General features: G+C 42.4%; 1 protein-coding gene across 1 annotated transcript in view; it reads left to right on the top strand.

Annotated features, from left to right (window-relative positions):
* LOC122788731 (SMC5-SMC6 complex localization factor protein 2-like) overlaps positions 1–24,208 on the top strand; it is a 909,214-nt gene that overhangs the window by 779,233 nt on the left and 105,773 nt on the right. The window contains exon 5 of the mRNA XM_044055623.1: positions 16,494–16,591. Within this exon, the coding sequence (XP_043911558.1) occupies positions 16,494–16,591 (98 nt within the window). The remainder of the gene's footprint in view (positions 1–16,493; positions 16,592–24,208) is intronic.

Below are 24,208 nucleotides of genomic sequence, written 5' to 3'. Positions count from 1 at the left end.
AAAATACCTTTGCAACGTTTGTTTGGTTTGTTTTCATGTTTCACATTTTGATAACCTTGGGTGGTTCTGAGTCTCACTGACAGCATTTTGGATTCTTAATGAATGAATGGGTGGTGCTGCATTTCCTTTAGTTTTGTGTCAGATGACCTGTTCAGTACCTTCCGTTATGAGGATAAGACTGGGTTGTTTGGTGCGTGTGTTCTTAAATGATGTCAGCTAAGATCTAATTATGACAGGATGCCAAAATAGAGAACAAGGTATGGATATTTAATTTTTTTAAGGTTGAAGTATTTTATATTTAGATCAAAGTATTTCATGCTTTTCTTGATATGGATGAAGTCTTTAGAGGCTGCATTTTAATTCTGCTACTCTGGTGGGAATTGTGATGCTATGATGCAGTATGCAAGTGCTCTTGCTTATGTATGTGTGCTAGTCAAATCATTGTAGTAGTATTTTGTCAGTAGATCAGTATAATGCAATATCTGAAGTTTTCATTTGCTCTGGCTCCAGGGAAAAGCAGGGTGAACAGAGCCGAGAGGAGCCCAAGCTGGGAGCCAGGCGAGATTTTGGCGGGGGCTCGGCTGAGGAAATGCAGTTGGGGGATCATTTCCTAGACCTATCCCTGTCTCTGTGTTTATGCTTCTCTCTGTCCCTGGTCCTCTTAGCAGGATGTTGAGTTAGAGAGGCCAGGGCAGAGGAAGAAGCTGACGTTGAAGCTGGGTCCTCCGCCATAGGAGGTGGGAGGAGACCCTTAAGGATCAGCTTATTCCTCCTGTTGATCAATGCCCAGGGGTTGAACCCCGAGTAGATCGAACAGGAAGAATCCAGTTGCGGGACCCCTAAACAGACCATGTACAGTGTGGCCATCAGAAGGGGGAAGCTTATGGCTACACACTGCACTTCCAGAACCCTGGCTTTGGTGTCTCTGCCATGGTAGGCTGAAGACCCACAAACACACTCACGCACACCTAAAGAGAGGTAGAGAGAGAATAGGGAAATTAGTTTTTTTTTTTTTTTTTTTTTTTAAAGAAACTAAGGACTGATGTGCCTGAGCGCAAGGGTAGAGTTATGTGAAAAAGTGGAAAGGAAGATGGGAAAGATCAAACGGACAGAATTAAGTAAAAAAAAAATATTTATTTATTTATTTATTTTACATTTGTTGACCGGGCTAGTCCAGCTGGATCAATGTCCATTTTCAGTGGAGGCCCGGGGAGAAAAGCTCCACAGATTAAATCAAGGTTAAAGAAATTGAACATTTACAATAAATGCTTGTGATATAGACAGTGAGCAAAAATACAAAGATATTAGTCTAGATCAAGTAATAATAAAAAAAAAAACAAATAGTGCCATCTACATAATGAGAAAGGCATTAACTACTTACAGTACAAATATGTGAGGATGGGGGTATTACATAGTTTAAAATGTATATACATACTTGTTAAAGACATTGTTTGTACCCTTTTTTTTTTTTTTTTCAAATATGAGAACAATAGTAGCAGTAGAGTCATTAAGTCATGTGTGATCACAGAGAAAGATTGCAGTTTTGAATAAGGAAATATGACAGTAGAAAGAAGAAAGTAGGTTAGTCAGGATTGGTACAAGAGCAGAGCCAGAAGTTGTTCAGATGTAAAAGAAGTTGTTTTTTAAAAAGATGAAAGGTGGCTAGAGAGGAGATGTGTGATGGGAAAAAATAAATAAATAAAATCACTCACCAAAAGCCTGGAGCAAAGGACCACGATGCTAGAGATACTAGTGGCAAATGGAGATCTGAGGGGAGGAGGGAGACAGGGGCATTTGGGTAGGGGAAGAGCTTGGAGCGAAGATCCAGTGCTGGAAAATGCGGCCGAGTTGGATCCGTCCCAGATCCATGTCCCACAGGTTGGAGACAAATTAAAAGCAGCGTCTCAGATGGAATGTTATGATGAGTACATAACTGTTTTCTAATGATTTCTTTGACCTGCTGAGAGAGTGGTGAACGTAATCCCCATCACATTGTAGGACATGTTTAAATTTTGTCATACTGCTTCACTGCATGGAGAAGTCAAGTCCCTCACTGTGAAATAGCTGATGTGCTCCCACTCATCTCTTTACCTCTGCAGACTACTAGTTCCCCAGAGGCAGAAAATACATGTCCCAGGCTTCTCTGCCATATTGGATCACTAGTTGAATTTAGTCACTGATGTACCAGACTTGACCTCCCATTCTCAGTTTATGAACCTGATTCAGTGTTGTGCTAGATTGGAGGTCTCCTCAATTTGTGGGTGCGGCCATGGAGTTAGTGGCTGTGTTACAGGAAAACATGCTTTGACACTTTAGTCATGCTCAGACGTCAGTTGAAATAGTGTTTTTAATTGTGTGCACAGTTTGTAGTTAGTATTAGCAGTTACAAAGTGTTCATGGCTTGAACATTAGTTGTTGTACACTGTAATGGTTTCCTTTGGTTATGGCCCAAAGCTAAACAAATGGAACAGGATTTATTTGTAGCAAGCAATATAAGGTAGAGCAGCTCAGGTCAGTAGACATAGATGTAGAGCAATATCAGCAAGTTTTAAAAGATAAAGTCCATGAGTTCATTTAAACATTTAAGATAATTAGTGATGTGAGAGTGTTCAATCTCGCCGTTTGTTCCTACACATGAGTCGACCGCTTAGCAAAGCTTTGCATCTAGGAGAAGCTCAAGACCAACCTACCTCCCACAATTCCCTCTGCCTCTACCGCAGATCTAGTTTGCCGCTGCAACCGATCGCATCGTTTTCGAAGAGCTCTGACCAACTTGGGAAGATAAGCTAAATTATTACCTTTTTTCTTCTAAAAATCTTTTGATCCTTTTAGGATTTTGAAATTACTGTGTGTGGGTCTAGTCATCCTTTGGCTACTTTCTTATATATAATTTAGTTATATATATAAAATTTAGTTCCTTAGGGCCTACCCCACCTTCTTACTGGACTAAGATTGATAATTAGAATTTTATTGCTGTGTCTGTGTACTAACTTTTTTGACAGTGTTATTGGATATTGTACAGGGTTTTTTTCTTACAATTATGTCTGAAAAAGCCAAGTCGGGATTTAAGAGGTGTCAGTGTGGACAAAAGATGTCTGTCACTGACAACCATAGCGCCTGTGTCTACTGTCTTGGCCCTCTCCATCTACAAGAAGACTGTTCTATTTGTCATTCTTTTAGTGGAAGGGTCATGACAGACTCAGGAAGCTTATGGATAGAGGTCTTTTGAAGCCTGCCTTTCAAGAGGCGCTTGACAAGTCAGACCAGGCTTCTAAGTCCTCGAAGGAGTCGAAGACATCGGAGCCCAGGTCATTGGCTCCGAGTTCGTTTAAGGTTCGTTCACCGGTTCCACCGGCTTCGGGGCCGAGTGTCGAACTTCTTACCGTCACCGAGCCTTGCGTCTTGGAACCGGTGACAGAGCTTCTACTTCCTGCTTTATTGAGGTTGGCACCGTCCTCTGTTCCTTCGACCCGGTCTTCCAGGCCCCTCTCCGACACCGACGTAGATTGTGTGGTGCAGAAGTTAATGGAGAACATGGCCCTGTCCAAGCTCATTTCAGTCTTTTCCCAATTGGTGTCGAGACTCGAAGGCCTTCCTTTATCTCCATCTGATCCTCCTCCGAGGCCTACCCAGCTTTCGGAGCCGGGAGATGTTGATCTGATAGTGGAGCCCTTGGTGCCAGAACCGTCCCTTCCTCGGTCGGCACCGTTGACCTTGACTCCGTCGGAACCGTTAGCGGACTCGCGGAGCCGACTATCTATCCTTGGCTCCGGGACAGAGAGTCGGATCGATGTTTTGGTGCCGACTCTCCCCCTCGGTGCCTCGGCACGGATCACTTCGGCTCCGTCCTCGGGGTCGATGCCCTTGGCCTCTGCATCGGAGATTCTTCCGCGTTCTTCGGAACCGGGGGATTCCTCGGCTCGGGGTCCGGGGGCCTTTGACCTCATGAGGAAGGTATTGTCTTCTCAGACAACCACGTCAGCAGAAGCAACTTCTCCCTCCCGTAAAAGTCCATTGTCTACTTCTGCACCCACGACTACACATAAGCGTAGAGCACCAGTGTCTCAGCCACTCCCAGAGGGAGCCCCTTCTTCCTCGGAGGCCTCATCGGATGCCCCTCCCGATGACGTTCCGAGGAAAAAGTTGTGTAAGAGGAGGCACTTATATTCTCCACAAGAAACTTTAACATCGGACACTGACTTAGATGAGTCAGAAGGGTTCCCAAAATCACCCTCAGAGGATGTCTCCTTTGCTGACATCCTGGAGATCCTGAAGCCGAGAGGTGATTGGCAGGCCCTACCCCCTTCTGAGGATGTCTGTTCTGCTGAAGGCATTTGGTGCTCGCCCTTCCTCCTCCTCCTGGGTCACTCCGCCCTTCGAGTTAATGGAATTAATTGCTCGAAGGGCGTGGGAGGCACCTGACACAGTGGAGCCAGTTCCCAGGAAACCCAACAAATATATAACTGCCCCTCAGGGCAAGTCATACCTTACTAAGGGAGTTCCAGTGGACGCTGTGGTGGTGGCCGCAGCCACTAAAAAGGAGATGTCTGAATCTTCCTCGTCTGTCCATCCCCCTAACAGAGACTCTAGGACCATGGACAGATATGGGAAGCGCATTTTCAGTTCAGCGACTTTATCCATGCGATCGCTGAACTACTTGACGCACTTCACACGATTACAGATGGATGTAGTCAAGGAGTTGGGAGATACCCTCCAGGGTAATACAGATGCTGCTGTCTCGGATAAGGTTACAGCACAGCTCAATACCCTTACATCTATTGTGAACTCGTCCATGAGGCTCATCTCATATGCGGCCGAAGGGTCGAGTAGGGCTGCAGCTTCAGCGATTGCTCTTCGTAGACAATCCTGGATGCGGCTGTGCTCCTTTGTGGAAGCCTTCAAGTCTTCCTTTACTAACGCCCCCTTTGATGGTGCCACTCTTTTTGGCCCCAAAGTAAAGGAGACCCTAACCCGGTGTGAGCAGGAGGGAAAGACTCTGTCTGCTGTCGGAGTCCGTTTTTCCACCCCATCCAGACCGTACCCCAAAGGGCAACGAGGTGGAAAGATGTGGTTGCGTAAACCCCAGGGTTCTTTCCCAGGCGCACAGGGTGATGCCCCCTCCAGAGGCAGAGGAGGGGGCAGAAATGGAAGACGCCGCCCTGGCGGCAGAGGAGGTCCGCAGAACCAAGGTGACAGGGATATCATCCCTGGGAAGCCTTTCCAGCACTCCTGAGAGGAGGCCCGACTGTCCTGCTCTGGTGGCAGTCAGGGGTCGCTTGGCTTTATACCCTCAGGCCTGGCAAAGCCTTACTTCAGACAATTGGGTAAAAAGCATTATTACCAGTGGTTACAAAATTCCCTTTGTATTTCCCCCATTAGCACAAAAAAGATTCCCAGATGTACCACCCTATCTGCGAAAACCTGCAGCTATAGAAATCTCAAAGCTGCTAGAGAAGAGAGTCATCCAACCAGTCCCGGCGGACCAAAGAGGATCCGGAACTTACTCAAGGTTCTTTTTAGTTCCAAAAAAGACAGGGGACTGGAGGCCAATCCTAGACCTAAGCAATCTCAATTCATTTGTGAAGAAAGAAAAGTTCCGGATGGTCACGCTTCAATCGATCCTTCCGTTTTTACAGAAGGACGACTGGATGTGCTCAATAGATCTCAAGGACGCCTACTACCACATCAAAATGGCCAGAGTGTCCAGAGATCACCTGCGCTTCCGGCTGGGAGCCAGCCACTTTCAGTTTCGAGCCCTGCCCTTTGGTCTAACCTCAGCCCCCAGGGTTTTCACCAAATGCATGGCAGTGGTAGCATCTCACTTGAGACGCCTAGGATTCCGGGCGTTTCCGTATCTGGACGACTGGCTCCTTACTGCCACCACCGAGCGTCAACTGATAGGCCAGGGACTACACAATCAGCCTTTGTGCTCAGTTAGGGATTTCGATAAATTTTGAAAAATCTGCGTTACAGCCCTCGCAGCATATTTCATTTATAGGTGTAGATCTAGATACCCGTTCTATGCTACTGAAACTACCTCTCACAAGAATAGCTTCCCTTCAAGATCATGTATCTCTTCTGCTATTGTCCAAAAAGTCCCCAGCCAATCTAGTTCTGAAAGTCTTGGGGCTCATGTCAGCTTCCCTCATTGCAGTTCCCATGGGGAGGCTACACATGAGAGTTCTCCAATGGCTGCTGTTTGCACAGTGGTCGTTCCATCAGATACCGCTGACACACGAGATTCACATAACGAACACTTGCAAAGCACACCTGTCTTGGTGGTTACAAAATCACAACTTCATCAGTGGTCGGCCATTTGTATTACCCAAACCAATAGTCGCAGTGACCACGGACACTTCCCTGATAGGGTGGGGGGGCATCTTTCAGGGACAGGCAGTCCAAGGCGAATGGTCCAGCTTAGAGTACAACCTGCACATAAATGTTCTAGAGATAAGGGCGGTGTTTCTAGCGTTGCAAAACTTCTCCCCCCTTCTACCTCTAGGGACAATTGCAGTACAGATGGACAACATGTCCGTAGTCTGGTACATAAACAAACAGGGAGGAACCAAGTCTTACCAGTTGTGCAGAGAGGCCATGAGAATTTGGCAATGGGCAGAATCCACGGGTTGCTTTCTAATAGCAGCACACATCCCGGGGTTATCCAACGTCATAGCGGACAGGTTGAGCAGAGCCATTCTGTTACCTCACGAGTGGTCCCTCAATCAGAAAGTGGCGGAAAGGATTTTCCACAAATGGTTCCAGCCTTGCTGCGATCTGTTTGCGTCTCCAATGAACACCAAATGCAGAAGCTACTTTGCCCTTTTACCCCCTCCAGGGGATGTCCCCAGGGACGCTCTGATTCACGATTGGCCCCCGGGTCTCCTATACGCGTTCCCTCCTATACCATTGGTCCCGAAGTTTCTTCAGAAAGCCAAAGACCAGGAGAGGACTATAATTCTCATTGCCCCATTCTGACCTCGACAGATTTGGTTCCCCTTTGTTCAAGCCCATCAAATGCAGGAGCCCTGGATTCTGGACCCAGTGCCAGATCTGCTGACTCATTCGTCAGGAGCTCCTCACCCATCGCTTCTATCCCTCAAGTTAGCAGCCTGGCTGCTCCGCTTCCCTACTTAGCCAGGTCTGAACTTCTTTCTCCGGTGGTTCAGAACATTCTGGTCGCCTCTCATAAGGCTTCCACTACTAAGATCTATTCTAGTAAGTGGAAACGTTTCGTCTACTGGGTGACTTCACAGCATTTGGATCCTTTAGTAGCCCCCCTAAACAAGATTTTGGAATTTCTATCCATTCTGTTTCACCAAGGAGCATCTATTGCCACTTTAAAAGTTCAGTTGGCCACTATTTCCAACTTCCATATAGGAGAAAACGGAGTCCCTATTATGGCTCATAGGCTTTGTAAGGCCTTCATGAAAGGGTCTTTTCATCTCAGACCAACAGTTAGATCACCTACAGCTCCTTGGAATCTAAATTTACTTTTGTCCCAGTTAATTTTACCACCCTTTGAACCAGCTTCTTCCTGTTCCTTAAAGTTCTTGTCCTGGAAAACTCTTTTCCTGGTAGCTATCACCTCAGCCAGACGAGTGTCAGAACTTCAGGTACTTTCCATCAAACAGCCATATTTAATATTTCACCCTGACAGGGTATCATTACGCACCAACCCTTCCTTTCTCCCTAAGGTTTGTTCGGTCAACAACATTAATCAATCCATTGAGCTTCCTACATTTTTCAAGAACCACTCCAACAAGCTGGAATACATGTTACACAAATTGGATGTTCATAGACAACTCAGATTCTACCTGGATAGAACTAAGGACCATAGAAAAGTGGAACAACTCTTTATAGCCTTTGCGGACAACAAAAAGGGCATGGCAGTGACGAAGCGCACACTTTCTAAATGGCTAACTGATTGTATAACCTTCGTGTATTCTGCTTCAAATCAAATTTTGCCCACCAAACCAAAGGGACATTCTACTAGGTCAGTTTCTACATCTTTGGCTCATGCGGCTCGTCTGCCTTTGGACACTATTTGTGCAGCCGCCACTTGGTCTAAACCGCATACATTCATCACTCATTATAAAGTTGATAAGACTTCCAGGGATAGAGCATCTTTTGGTTCCACTGTGCTCAGGAATGTTCTTCCGTGAGTCACTCAGGGTAACGGAGCTAGGGACGCTACCCATGTGTAAGAACAAACGGCGAGATTGAACACTCTCACATAAAGAAGTTATGTCCTTACCATAACGTTCCATGTGGAGTGTTCATCTCGCCTTTGTTCTTGCATCCCCACCCTCCCACCCTCAGGTCTGGAAGAACGTACGGATTTAGAAGTCTGGTCTGTTTGTCTCCCACTAGTGGTCTCTCTGTTGTTTCTACTGGCTTGAGCTGGTTTACGCTCCTTAGGTATACTTATATATTCCTTTATGGTTGATTACCTTGTTATTGCTGGATCTGGTATTGTTTTGCAAACTAGATCTGAGGTAGAGGCAGAGGGAATTGTGGGAGGTAGGTTGGTCTCGAGCTTCTCCTAGATGCAAAGATTTGCTAAGCGGCCGACTCGGAGCCGAGGATCGGCTCCGACACCCATGTGTAAGAACAAAGGCGAGATGAACACTCCACATGGAACGTTATGGTAAGGACATAACTTCTTTTTCATGCAGTTGTTTAAAGAGCATACCTATTTGCTGTTAACTGGGAACTAGACAAGTAATGCCTTTGTAATACATTAAAGTGCCTGTGAGGTATGTTAACTCTTAAGTGAAAACTTAAATTAGAAATGTTTATACAGTATATTGCAACATTTGTAACCAGAGGTATGTGCTCCCATAATTAGGCAGGCATATTGTTGTAGAACAGAAGATGGTTTATTAACTGAGTCAGTTTTAGGTTTATGGAGTCCTTTTATTTTAATTTCTATATTTCAGAGCATGCACAAGGAGCATTTTAGTTTAAATTAGTAAGAGAAGGATGTTCTTCATGTTTCACTGTTGCAGTCATTACATTTGGTTAATCTGCTGGCAGGTTGCCCTCAGTCAGCCTGATTAACAAAGACTTGGGTCCTGCGTCGGTTGTTGTCCTTTCTTCCATAACGTTAGGTCATCAGGGGTATAAAACATGCAGCCGATGCCATTACATCAGTCTTTCTTGCTGTGCGGTGCCCGAAGCAGAAGCAGTTCTCAAGTGCTGGTTAACAGACTCCTGAAATTTTCGTTTTCGAGTTTCAGAACCGCAGTCTTCAACTTAAAGCCAAGTACCCCATTGGGGAAACTTTTTCTTGCTACTTACTGATGTCAGTAAAAGTTAATAATTGCATTACTTTTGGAAAGCAAATACCTCATAAAGATTTTCATTTGTACTGTATTCCTTGTGTAGGCCCTGACCACGACGTACCTTGCTGTCGGTATTGTGTTTTATTTAATCAGCGCACTATCCGTCGTTCGGTACATTTTTGCCTCTAAATATTTCGGTTCTCGGTTTAATTATCCAGAAATTCTGTTAGCCATCCGACTACAGGGATTTAGAAAAAATGTGAAGATAAAGACAGAGACAGGCCGTCGAGGTCCAAAACTGCCGACGACGCTTCCCCTAAGCCAGTTGACAGTTCTGTACTCAGTGAGGTGCTTTCACATTCCCTGATATCTGCTACTTCTGACTCGCAGGCCTCTACTGTGACCCATTCGGAGTCCGGTCTGCCGTGAGATACTTCACTTATGGAACCCGCAGATGTCTCTATCTTGGATGGGTCCGGAGCCGCTGTGCAGGCACCGGGTTCTGAGAGTGTATTCAGGCCTACAGACTTGCATATTAAACTGACTCCACCTTCAATACTAAGGCCTAAATCTCGACCTGTGTCTAAAAAACCGATGCCCAGGCCACATGTTCAGGCCCCTATGCCTAAAAAACAAATGATCAAAATGGCTGAAGATCTAATTACTCTTGTCAGGGGTAGTCAAACCCCCCCCCCCTTCTAAGAGGCCTAGGGCTGAGCTTGACTTAAGAGTCTTCTGATTAGGACTCTTTCTTCTGATTCTTCTTATGACCTGGATTTGTCTATACCTACTTATGAGGATTCTGATGCAGAGGATTCCATTCCCTCTGCTTCCCCCCACTGAGGACTTTTCTTTTGGGGAAACTTTACATACCTTAAGGGAGCATTTCCACTGGGAAAGTCAGGAATTTTCTGATTCAAAAAAGAGGCTTAGGGATTTTCCTCTACCTCAGCATAGGCCTTTGACTATACCTCCTGTACTAGACATTGTTGATGTGTTTTCGGAATCCAGTATATGGCCCCTGATTCCCTGCCCCCAGCTTCTAGTAAACCTGACAGGTACTACAGGGTTCCTGAGTCCCACAAGTTCCTTTTCAAAAATCCTGTTGCAGATCCTGAAACCATTTCTCATGGGCCTAAGGGCATTAAGGCTTCTACTGCTAAAAATCCTACCCCTTATGATAATGACTCCAGGGCGCTGGATAGATAGGGTAAAAAAAGTTTTACTTCTGCAACCTTGGCAATCAGGGCTGTAAACTGCCAATTTCATATGTTAAAATATCAACAGCATATTATTGGACTGCTTAAACGGAAAATTATGTTGATTTCTGACTGTGTGGAAAATAAAGATTTACAGGATTTATTGCATTCTGCTGAACAAGTTGGAAAACATACTTTGCAATCATGCAATGTGGTTTTGATTCTTCAGTGGCCTCTTGCAGGGCTGCTGCTACTGGGTCTGTGCTTAGAAGGCATGCTTGGATTAAGGAGCAATCTCTGCCTGATCATGTTAAAGTGAAATTGTTGGATGTTCCTTTAAATCAGGACCGCCTGTTTGGCAATAAGGCTGAAGAAGTTTTAAAAAAAGATGGAAGATAAAGCTAAATCTATGCAAACTGTAAACTATTTCTGTAAAATATTTCTTACAAGTGCAACCTCCAAGATTTAGTAGTCACTGGCCTAAGAATTGGTCCGTTCCAGCTCCTTCCAGATCCTGTCAAGCCAAACCCAGACGCACCAAAAGCACCAGGTTTCCGTCCCAGGGGACTCAGAACTAAGCAATGGGGGGGCCTCCACTCCCAAATCTGTAAATAAGACACCCCCCTATGGTAAACAGTCTCAATGACTTTCCTTTAAAATTACCAAGCACTTACCTTTTAGCTGCCCCTTTGGGGGGGGGGGGTTGCTCTTCATGCAAAAAACTGGGAACTCATAACCCAGGACAAATGGGTTTTAAATAGTGTCCCAGGGATAAAGATTTCATTTCCACACGTTGCCAACACCAAACGGGAGGCCAGACCTCCTCCAAATCGGTGGGCAGAGGCTCAAAAAAGTACTTTCCCTGTTAAACATGGGGGGCTATCCAAATAGTACCAGAACAGGAAAAGGGACAAGGTTTCTATTCCAGGCTTTTCCTGGTACCCAGAAAAGACAAATCATGGCGTCCAGTTCTGGACCTGTATACTCTAAACACCTTTCTGGACATTCCAAAATTCAAGATTCTGACTCTCTTCAACAGTTACTTCCTATGCTAGGCAAAGATGCCTGGTTGGCAACTCTAGATTTAAAAGAAGCATACCTGCACATCCCAATCAGGGAATCTTGCATTAGATACCTACACTTCAGAGCAGGCTACTTGCATTATTAGTTCTCTATACTGCCCTTTGGCTTGTCTACTGCACCCAGGGTATTCACAAAGTGCTGGGCTCCAGTAATTGCATTTTGCAGGCAAAGAAATATTCAAATATATCCACACCTGGACAATTGTGTAGTTCAGGCAGAAAATCAGGGCATTCTTCTAAATCATCTGGAGTTTGTAAAAAAAAAAAAAAAAAAAAAAGTTTCTAACTTGTCTGGGGTACACCATAAACGAAAATAAATCACAGCTGGTATACTGTCAATAGATTACATTCCTGGGTGCAGGCTTGAATACAACTGCCCAGATGGCTTTCCTCATGCCAGAGAAGCAAATTCATTTGGTAACTTACTTCAAACAGGTGGCTACAAAAACCCTGCTATCTGCAAGACAAATACTACAAGCCTTGGGGTTCATGGCCTCTTGCATTCTTCTAATTCCATATGCCAGACTGCATATGAGGAAACTACAGTGGTACTTAAAGTCTATGGAGTCAACATTGTCACAGCCGTGAAACAATGATTCCTATCGTACCTTACCTACGCCTAGAGTTCCTACGGTGGGAAGAGGCCTGCCACCAAAACAAGGGACTGCCATTCACACTACCCCCTGCCACCCAAACCCTAACTACAGGTGCATCAGACTATGCATGGGGGGGCTCACCTGGCAGGGAAGTGCATTCAGGGCAAATGGAACCCAAATCAAATGCACCTGCATATCAATCACGAAGAAATGTTAGCTGTAGAGAATGCTCTGACAGCCTTCAAGGACTACATTCTTCCAGGACAACTAATGGTAAAGACGGACAACACTACGGTTATGTAGTATGTAAACAAGCAGGGGGGTACACATTCCTACCCCCTCTGCAGACTAGCCATGGCATTGTGGAACACGGCCTTGAGCTACCAGGTGCACCTATAAGCTCAATTCTTGCCTGGAAAATTGAATACACTGGCAGATGGACTAAGCAGAAATCTCATGGACCCACACGAGTGGAAACTGGAGTCGCGGATTTTCAACATGTTGACAAGCAAATGGGAGAGCCCACACATGGATCTTATTGCCTCCCCCCAGAACTACCAGTTGGACAAATCTTGCACAAAGACTCCCCACAAAAAAGCCTGGAAAGTGGATGCTCTGTCCTTCAGCTGGAAAAACCTGTCAGTCTATGCGTTTCCCACTCTGCCTCTACTCTGCAAAGTTCTGTTAAAAGTCAGACAGGACAAACCAAGAATGATTTTGATTGCTCCAGACTGGCCACGCCAACACTGGTACCCACTCCTGCGCAGTGTCTCACAAATATCGCCATGGTACCTGCCTCAGATGCACCTTCTTTGCTGTCTCAGCAGGAGAACTAAATTCTGCACCATCAACTTCCAACATTGAACCTTGCAGCTTGGCTAATCACTTAAATTCATCCTTAGCATCCCTCAGCAAACCTGTGATGGATGTCATCTTGGAGGCGAGAAGACCTAGTACTAGAAAATCTTATGCTGACAAATGGAAAAGATTCTGTGCCTGGAACCAGTCTTTAGGGATGAGCACACAGCAGCACCCAATTTACCTCAGATTTTGCAACACTTAACTGAGATGCTTCACAAGGGCCTGTCTTTCCTCTATTAAAATCCACACTTCCGCTATTTCAGCTCACTATAACACAGAACCACCCCTCTTTTCTCATCCCCTGCTCAAGCAGCATCTCAGAGGGGCAAAGAACTTGAGACCACCCAGGAGAGCTCCTACCCCTGCATGGGACCTTAAATTCGTTTTTGAGAAACTCGCTCTACCTCCTTTCGAGCCAGCTGCTACTGCAGACTTAAAATTTCTTTCTTGGAAAACAGCTTTCCTTTTAGCAATCACTTCAGCTAGAAGGATATCTGAATTACATGCCCTTATGGCAGTGGAGCCTTTCATCATCTTTCATGTGGACAGGGCATCTGAGGGCCAATCCATCCTTCATGCCCAAGGTGGGTTTTCATTGTGGCTTTTCATCAGTCCATTCATTTGCCAACCATCTTTCCCAGTCCACAGAACAAAGGGGAACGGATTCTGCATTCCTTGGACGTGCAAAGACCACTTCGATTCTACTTGGACAGAACTAAATTTCAAAGAAAATCTGAACAGTTGCTAGTAGCATTTGCTGCTGGGGCAGAGGGGAAGGCTATTTCAAAACAAACCATTTCTAAATGGATAAGCCATTGCATTAATTTCTGCTATAAGCACCATGGAAAACCTATCCCCCAGGGGATCAGATCTCACTCCACCAGGGCTGCATCTACTTCTGCAGCCTTTCTCAGAGGTATTCCTACCAGGGATATTCTAGAAGCTGCTATGTACATACTTTCACCAAGCATTATCATTTACCAATTTTCTCTAAATCCAGAGCTGGCTTTGCCACTGCTGTCTTGCAGGTCCTTATAGCTGGTCCTAATGCTGTATAAATTCCTCCTCCCAATCATAGCTTTGGGAATCTACCCAAATGTAATGACCGCAACAGTGAAACACTAAGAACATAGTACAGTTGTGTACACTTACCATAAATGTAGATGTTCGAGTGTATTCACTTTTGTAGTACTGGTTACCCTCCCTCCAGCCCCCTGTTTTTCTCTAACTATACCTCTACCTTATTTACTATGCTTAAAAGCCTTTTTGGTGTATTTGCTTTTGGTTGGAGGTATATTTTTGTGTGTTTTAATTTTATTTGCTCCCCATTTGGTGGGCACCTGACATCTGGGGCAAGAAAAAGTGATGTAATGGCATCTGCTGCATGTTTTATACCCCTGACGTCATGGAAGAAGGGACAGCAGCCGACGCAGGACCCAAGACTTTGTTAATCAGGCCGACTGAGGGCAACCTGCCAGCAGATTACCCAAATGTAATGATTACAACAGTTAATACATTCTAACGTCTACATTTATTGTAAGTGTACACAACTGTACTATGCGAGAGCCTATAGGTGCATATATACTGTGGGGATTTGCATGTACTCTGGTATTAAACTTCTGTATTTATGAGCAGTAAACTTCTATCAGTACCATTACATGAAGAAGAAAACAAGATGCCTTAACTCCTGATAATTTTAAAGATCTGAACCTGTTCAGTACTGGATTTATTTTCCTTGAAACTTTTCAGTGGTGAATTGGTTATTTTCTCCATCAACCTGTTCAGTAATAAATTGGTTATTTTGTCCTTGAAGCAAACTACCAGCTTTATGTAATTACACATTGAAATGTTATTGTACAGCAGTCCAGGTGCCCTCTGTGTCAGTAAGGAATTATTTGTAGCTGCACTACACTGTCTTTTGTGAGAAGAACAGGAAGCGTTCTTTGTTGTCCTCCTTTATCCTGGCTTTGTCCTCCTTTATGACCTTCGGTGTCCTCCTTTGGATTTGCAGGTGTCTGCTAAACCTACATTTGCATAGACTACAATGAAATTAGTATAAAACTGAAGTTGTTTGCAGATCTGAGCAGCTTTATTTCCTTTCATCCCGGGTCTTTGGGTTTAGCTGTTTCTAAACAAACCATGTCTTTCTGGATTTCTAAATCCATTTCTTTTGGTTCTTTTCATTTTAGATGTCTTGCCTCTTTGGTAAAGGCTCATTCTAGCAGGGCTGTTGCTACCTGATGTGTTTTTTTTTTTTTTTTTTTTTTTTTTTGAGGGGTTGGATATTGCTTCCATCTGTGAAGTGGCTAATTGTTCTTTTCACACCTTTGCTAAGCATTGTAAGTTGGATGTTATTTCCAGGGCTAGAACTGGCTTTGCCAGGCCTATCCTGCATGGGTTTGTGGAGGGCTCTTCAATGCTGTCCTCCTCCCAGATTTCCTCCTGGGCTTTTGTACTCTGCCTTCAGTTATGAATACAGCAACAGTGATATGGAAGGACATCTAATACATTTGTCCTCCTCTTCACTTTTGCAATATTCGCTGCCTCCTCTGCTTTAGCCACTTTATTCTTTCTTGCTGTCCTGGCTGAGGGGCTGTTATCCCTTTTTTCGTTCAGGATGCATATATCGTTTTGTCCCTAGGGCCATTCTGTTTCTCCTGGGGCTTTTTCAGTTCCAAGTGTGTGTGCATCCATTTATCACCTTTATGCCCAACATCTTGAGCGGGGAGCATGTGTGATGTATGGCTCCTGTTAATACTAAAGGCCTTGATATATACTGGCTGGATGTTGGGCTGTTCTTGACAGGAGATCACTTCAGTTATGAATGATGCAACAGTGAAGAGAAGGACATCTACTGTTACTGTAAGCTTTTACAGGACTGTACTTTCTAAATAGTATTCAGAGTAATTGTAGCAATAAGGATTTTGTAATTTAATTGAAACCACTTTCATGGAAGTGATCATCATGGAAGAAATGTGTAGAAAGATGGTCACTGAAAAAAAAAATCTTTATTTGTTTTCTGGTTAATTTTGATCTTTGTTTTGTTGAAATGTATGCTCTGGTATGTGTTTCACTTCCTAGTTTACTCTGTAATAAATTCTCTATTGAAGTGGAGTTCTACAAATGTATTGCAGACATTTTTGTTTACTTGCAAGAAATTGCCATTTCCCTGTGATTATGCAGCCTTGGAGTTGGTGTATCTAAATAAGGAAGTGGGGGGATGCATAGGGGATTGCCTCACTTAAGAAACTGTTTTGTTTTCCAGGCTTTATTGAAAGTGGCTGTTAATGTTTATTCATTAGGGGGTTAAAAGAAAGTATATTCAATTAAGTTACACAAGTAGTATGTGTATGCATGCTAAGCATGAGCTATTTGTTTTCTTAATTGGTCAAATTTGTTCATCTCTTGTATGTTAGTGAAAAATGACTTGCATAGTAAAAAAAAAAATGTGATGTTTTGTTTTATTCAAAGCTTCCTGCTCTGTGTCTGGTCTTAAGTGACATTACAGATCACCACCATAATCTCCTGAGAGTTGTCCAGCTGCTGCCAAGCGCACACACGCGTGGGAGGTAATGTTTCTGTTTCATTAAATTTAAGCTGTGTATAATAACTTAGCATAGGCCATTTTTCGAGTATGATAAAATGTGTGCATTTTTTTATTGTAGTAGAGTAGTTTAATGTCTTTCTGTGGGAGAGCTCCCCACCGTTAGAAGTGATTTTTGTAAATGACTTTCATGTTCCCAAGACTTTTTTCTTCAAAAGACTTCTGAATTAGGTCCAGTCATTCAGGTAGTCTTGTTTTGCACCTCTTTTGTAGTGTCATGACCCATTCTTAATTTGTATTGCTACCCCCTCCCCCCCCAAATCTGAGTTGAGGTGCTTCTTTACCACCAGGGTAACCTTGTTTTTCTTCATTTGCACTGTCCATACTTGTTTTGGGCTTTCATAATAGGAGAAAATCTGCTTTAGTATCTTTAAAAAGAGTCTTGTGTTTAGGTCTGTGAAGGACCCTGTGGTTGTGAAGAAGCATCAATGACCATAATATTCCCAGCCACGCTCAGTGCTTGCAATTCATTGTTACTGTTTTAAACTGTCATTCTGAAGTTCATCTTCCTTGATGCCTCTCTTTGCTGAAGTTTATTTGGGCAAGAGTAAAGAGTAACCATCAAAGGAGCATTCTGCAAATTAGCAGTGTCAGACCACTTTGCACAAGGCTTATAGCCATGAAGTAGGAAATTAGAAATCCAAACCTGATTCTTCACATTGTAGCAGTTCATCAGCAGTCTTTTGCATCTTATATTTTCTCTTCTGTTGTGTGGATATCCGGTGGATTTTATCTAACTGTTTGATCTGGTAGAAATACAGTAGATCAGCTCCTTTCCAGTAATTTTTCTTAAAATCAAATAAATGCTGTGAAGTTTGAGTATTACAGCATTTAGTAGTTGTAGGGTAGATGGCCATTTCTTATCTTTGTCCGGTGTTGGGAAGTGTCATTGCAGTACCTGCATTGTCAAGCCTGTACACACACACACCCTCTTCTGATGTTCTTCGTGTTTCACTGTTGCAGTCATTACATTTGGGTTATCCTGCTGGCAGGTTGCACTCAGTCGGCCTGAATTCCAAAGTCTTGGGTCCTGCATTGGCAGCTGTCGCCTCTTCCCTGACGTCAGGTCGTCAGGGGTATAAAAGATGCAGCCGACGCCATTTTCTTCAGTTTTTCTTGCCGCGCAGTGCCCGAAGCAGAAGCAGTTCTCAAGTGCCGGTCAGCCGACTCCTGAGATTTTCGTGTTCGAATTTCAGATCCGAAGTCTTCATTAAAAGCTAAGTACCCCATTGGGGAAACTTTTTTCTTGCTCCAGACCGATGTCAGAAAAAGTTAATAATTGTATTTCTTGTGGGAAGCAAATACCTCATAAGGATTTTCATTCTTACTGTATTCCTTGCCCTAGGCCCTGACCACAACGTTTCTAGTTGTCGGTTTTGTGCTAGATTTAACCAACGCACTATTAAGCATCGGTACAATTTTGCATTAAGCTATTTTGGGTGAAGATTTAATTATACAATGTCATCGGATAGCCATCAGACTACCGGAGTTAACAAAAAACACAAAGAAAAAGAGAGGCGACCAAGGTCCAAAACCGACGACGAAGCTTCTCCTAAGCAAGTCTGTTCTCAGTGAGGCGCTTTCACAGCCCTTGTCACCCGCTACTTTAGAGTCGCAGGCCGCTACCGACTCCCATGTGGGGTTGGCCAGGCCGCTGGAAACTCAAGGTATTGGAGCCTCAGAGGTTATTCCCTCAGATGGGTCTGGAGCCGCTAAAAAGGGTCTCAAGATCTCTATGCCCAGTTACCCCTCTTTTGTTAGGAAAAGGGGCAGGAATTTGAAAGAACTTTTAGGTATTAGGTTAGAGGATACACAGAATCACAATAGAAAGAAATTAGGCACTTATCCCTGTGGGATGTGCAAGCAATGTCACGCTATGCTAAATTCGGGGTCCTACTACCTTCCCTCTAGAAGATTTAAGTTCCGTTCCAACAAACATTTTAACTGTGGATCCAAGGGTGTTGTCTATCTTGGTTCCTGTGTTAGGTGCCATGCTTTTTACATTGGGAAAACCGAAAGGGTGTTTAGGAGAAGGGTTTACGAACACTTCAATGACATCAATGTAAGGAAGGAAAGTAATGCCTTTTATAAACACTCCTTGACGTGTAAGGACATAAAGTTTATGGTGTTGGAACAGGTACAACCGGATATAAGAGGGGGTAGTTGGGAGTCAAAATTAGAATACCGTGAGCTATTTTGGCAGCTCAGGTTAGACGCTACTAGATACCCAGGTCTGAATGACACACCCTCAACATCACTAGTGTTTTGAAATTGAGACAAGCTCGTCTAGAACACAGTTTAGCAGAACATGACATCTGTTGTTTTATTCACTTTTGAATCCATAACATTTTATAATATGATATATGGAATGTTATACATTGGCAACTCAGATAAGAAATGTTTTACAATGCCATTTAGTAACTCTAGGTTTTAAATTGGAGTTTTGATTTCACCCCCGATGGTTAAAAGGGGCTACTGCACTTATTTGTATTATAAAACTATAAAAATATTTTACAGAATTGTTTTATGACATATTTTAATAGTTTGTATTCAATTTCAAGTTCATTATGCTATTCAGTCGCCAAGACATTTTTAGAAAATGAATTATTTTTAGAAAATGAATTATTTTTAGAAAATGAATTATTTTTAATGATAATAAGAATGTATTTTAGAATTTCCTTATATGGTAATTTTCCTGTTGGGAAAGGTTCACAGGAAGTCATGTGATGATTCTGGAAGTATTTAATGTGAATGAACTTCCAGCAATGTGGTTTGCCTTGAGAAAGCTCGCATGTGGTCCAGTGGCGGCTGGTGACTTCAAATCAAAGGGGGGCTGCAGGAGACAGCTGAATGGGTGGGGTCAAGGGGAAGGGGTGTGGCCAACCAGAAAGGGGAGGAGCTATGCTCAAAACTACAAAAACTAACTTTAATTAAATACGCTGCCCTGAGTGGCAAACCATCATTATGAGAGTCCAATCAAGACAAAAATAAGTGTAGAAGAATAAAAATATTTCAATACATTGGCTGCATGACAGCTTACTTAATATTTAGATGGAAACAAAAAGTTGTGAGGCATGAAAAAATAAATTACTTTTTAAATACATTACTGGAATGCCAGTCAAAATCAAGTACAAGCAAAACCAGAAGCACTCAACTCAAGCCACTTCTCCTTGCACTGCAGTTCTAATTATAATTTATATTCAGCTTTATTAAAGTGCCAAGTAACATGCTGAAAGTAGAAATCTCTGTGATGCCCCCACTTGTAAAAATGTTTCTTATCCAAAAAAGACCTGCTGCCTGACAACTATCCACTTGTTTCATGGGGAAAACATGCAAGTAAAAAATGAAAAGCAAACAAGAAACAAGCTCAAGATACATTGCTTAAAGGATTACTGTACAGGTTATGGACCACACATGATTGGCATTCTGTTTAGTTTACGGGTAAAGTCTGTAGAGATGACTGGAAGTCTCCAACAAGTGTAATTAGCTTTTTAAAATAATGGAATCCTGTCCTTTAATACCCAAGGGGCTTATACATTATCTAGTCAAGTATTCTCTGCATGGCAACAACAGAAAGGCTTTCAATGTTGGCAATTCTTTAACAGTATGCTTATTAAAGCTTACTTGCATCTTACGATCTCAGACAAGCTTACATTATGGTCATTAAAGCATTGCTACTTAAACACAGAGCAACAGGCACTTTGAGTGATAAGCATAAATCAACAGTACAAAAATATGACAGAAACCAGACCATTATGCAAAATCAAGGACAGATGAAAAGCCACTGTAGTACTTGTGTCTACCTTGGATGGGGGGGGGGGGGGAGACACACTGCACATTTACACTGGATAACTACTCCTTGCCTTGCTTGGACACATCCAGAGTCAGTACATGGTGGAGTAGGGTGCAACAAGTATGTCACAATTTGAAATGTCTCTGGCTGACTGTGATGGCCCTGACACGTGTCATACCACTCAACCTCAGAGCAAGAAATCTGGACAAAGCCATACACAGAAGTGGGACAAATGCCCACAAATAAGGACAATTTTTAAATATTGCTCTAATAAACTTAGAAAGATAATAGAATAGGTCTTGCATTAGTATGACTTTTCTGAAGGGTATAAAATCTGAAACTCAAATGTCTGTCATTATTTTCTAACTTCAGTCTTTAGTGATTTGTCACTAATTTGCCAAAAACACAATTTTATGAAAAATGGACCAAATGTGATGCAAAAATATAAAATAGCCACACGATACAGCTGGGAACCTGTCAAATAAGCGACACTTTAATATTAGTACTGCTAACTTGAGCAGCTGACAAAATAAAAGAATCTACATGCATTTCAAGTAATCTATAACTTTATTACAGTTATTTCTTAATTGTATACCCTCCATGTTTTCTTCCAAAATTGCTATTTTGCGGAGGGATTATTAGGGGGAAAAGCAACATTTTAAGTCAAAATCGGAGACAGTTGAGAGGTTGGCTATGCCTAATTCTATAAAGCAATTTATTTGCATGTACCTCTCAACCTGTTAATGCAGTAAATCTGAACAAGGCCAAATGCACTGGGGCAACATATAAACAGTACTAAAAATTGCTTTTGTATAAATTGAAACAGTTGATAGAATAACAGTTCTTACTTTTGCATGCATTTTTCTGAAGGTTATGAAGTCTGAAACTCAGTGTATCATTATTTAGTGACTTAATGATTTGCCAGAAAACTACAAATTTTATGAAGAACAAACCAAAAATAAGAAGCAAAAATCTATTAATTCTTTGAAAATCTGGACAGTTGGGAGGTATAGTTCAGCTGGGCCTGTCTGAGTTTGCTGCCCTTACCCCCTGACAAAATCACGGTTGAATGGAGCCTCTGCAGCCATTCCAATGAACCATTACTTGGCTATTTCACTCCATTTACCATAAACACTAATGTGCATACTGCTTTACTTGTATGATGAGTTGGACTTAATTTGAAAGTTTTATTTTGTATTTTACAGCACAAACACTAAGTCATGTACTAAACAAAGCAATGCAGTCTCACAATGAAAACTTAGCATTAAAACTTCTCTGCCCTTGAAACTCACATTCATTGAAACAGCATTGAAACCCCCATTCAAAGAAAATACATTTTGCCAGTGGCAGATAAAGATTAATTTTGGGCTGTTTTCAAATCATAGGCCCCTTGCATATGAAACATACATGTGCTCTTTGATGCACCTTCCTCATTGTACTAAATTATATTCCTTGTACAATATATTACAGTTGTTAGCGGGCGTTTTAAATTTGTTTTGAACATTTTTTCAGTAAGCAATGAAACAAAATGCATGCACCCATAATGACAAAACTGCCCAGTTCAGAACATTTTTCATAAAAGTCTACTCAGACTTCCGCAGTCAAACATTATCAGTAAATATGCACAATTCTACAGTCCACCATTATCAGTAAATATGCACAATTCTACAGTCCACCATTATCAGTAAATATGCACAATTCTACAGTCCACCATTATCCGTAAATATGCACAATTCTACAGTCCATTATCAGTAAATATGCACTATCTCTGAAGAAGTAAAAGTCATCTAAATAATTCCACATTAAAGAAATCTGTGACTAATGAAGAGGTTGCTGCTAGCAAACCCCTTTATATTTCATGGTTTCATTGAAAAATAGTGTCTGTTGCCCTTCAGGAATAAATTGCCTATATTACATTAAAAAAAATGATAAGCTAGTAATATTGCAAGAGGAAATGGATGGCAAACTGATAACGGACTCATAGTTACTATTTTCACCAAGGAGAACATTCTCAATACAGCAGCATCCACCCCTTGTGGGAGTAGAACCCACAGCCTTCTGCATCAAAGGCAACTACACAACTTGTGCTATTAACAAGGTAAACCAACTTCACTTAAGCAGCACTAAACTTCTGTTCCCCTGCGGCTCTCAGCTCCTTGTAAAATCTACTCAATACTCAACTTCGCAGCACAAGAAAACTGGAAAAAGCCAAAATGTATTGGGGGGGGGGTCAAAAGCCCAAAAACCAGGGACACAAACATTGCTTGTATAATCTTGGAAAGTTGCTAGAACCATACATTTTACTGCCAAGCTCCATGTGCAAAACAGAGCAACATACCACTACGCCAAATCAGCTGCTTTGTAAAAGAGGAAGACAAACTTAAATGGCTATCATTTAGTGAATTCAGTTCTCACCATAGCTGTCAACATCTTAGTACAAAACACCTGGACAAACCCAGTAATGACTGAATACAGCCCTCAAACATTCAGTGAATTCAGTTCTTGCCATAGCTGTCAACCTTAGCACAAAAAACCTGGACGAAGCCAATAATGAGGGAATACAGTCCCAAAACTAGGGACAAATTTCAAATATTCATCTTATAAACTTAGAAAATTGCTAGAATAAAAGGTTGTGTTACGGTTGTGTTACTATGTATTTTCTGAAGAACATGAAGTCTGAAATTCAAATGCCTGTCAATTTTACTGCTGACAGAATAAAAACAATTTTCAGCAGAAACCCAGGGAGAAATACTGCAGACATGTCTTTGTAAAATGACAGGGCACCAGAGCAAATCCACACAAACACAGGGAGGAGATGCAGACCCCACACAGAAGGCACCCCAGCCAAGAATCAAACCAGAAGACCTATAGCTGTGAGGCAACAATACTACCACTGCACCATCAAATATGCAAGGACTTAACATTCAGATTCCTGAAGTCTGAAATTCAAATGCCTGTCAATTTTATTTAACATTTGTTAATCAGGACAGTCTGACTTGGAACAACAAAAAAAAAAAAATATCAGCAGAGGCCCAGGAAGAAATAATGCAGACATGTCGTTGTAACATGGGAGGACACAAAAGCAAACCCACACAAACACAGGGAGAAGATAAAGACCCCACAAAGAAGGCACCCCAGCCAAGAAGCAAACCTGAGAACCTGCAGCTGTGAGGCAACAATGCTACAACTGCCCCATCAAATATCAAGCATTGCAACATTTACAAACCACAGATATTATGAGGAACAGATCAGATCAAACATGAGGCAAAAATCTGCATTTTTTTTTCACAAATGGTGGTGGGTAGGGAATTAAGGTCTTTAACACCTGCATACAAGGTACAGGGTTCAAGCCTGAGGTATTCCCTCACACACACACACACACAAACACCTGTAGTAGCAAACCTCAAAAACGAAATATACTGCACTGGGTGCCAAACAGTTGTCATGAGAGTCCAATCAAGACAAAATGAAGTGTAGAAGAATAAAAATATTTCAATGCATTGGCTGCATGACAGCTTAATATCTAGATGGAAACAAAAAAGGTTGTGAGGCATGAAAAAATAAATTACTTTTTTAAATACATTAATGGAATGCCAGTCAAAATCAAGTATAAGAAAAACAAGCAGCACTCAACTCAAACCACTTCTTGCACTGCAGTTCTAATTATAATTTATATTCAGCTTTATTAAAGTAACAAGTAACATGCTGAAAGTAGAAATCTCTGATGCCCCACTTGTAAAAATGTTTCTTATCCAAAAAGACCTGCTGCCTGACATCTACTTGTTTCAT

Source organism: Protopterus annectens, chromosome 14.part0 (genome assembly GCF_019279795.1).
Source record: "Protopterus annectens isolate FY-2018-M chromosome 14.part0, PAN1.0, whole genome shotgun sequence".
Lineage (NCBI taxonomy): Eukaryota > Metazoa > Chordata > Ceratodontiformes > Protopteridae > Protopterus > Protopterus annectens.
The sequence above is the reverse complement of the archived record's forward strand: the minus strand, read 5'-3'. Positions and strand labels throughout refer to the sequence as shown.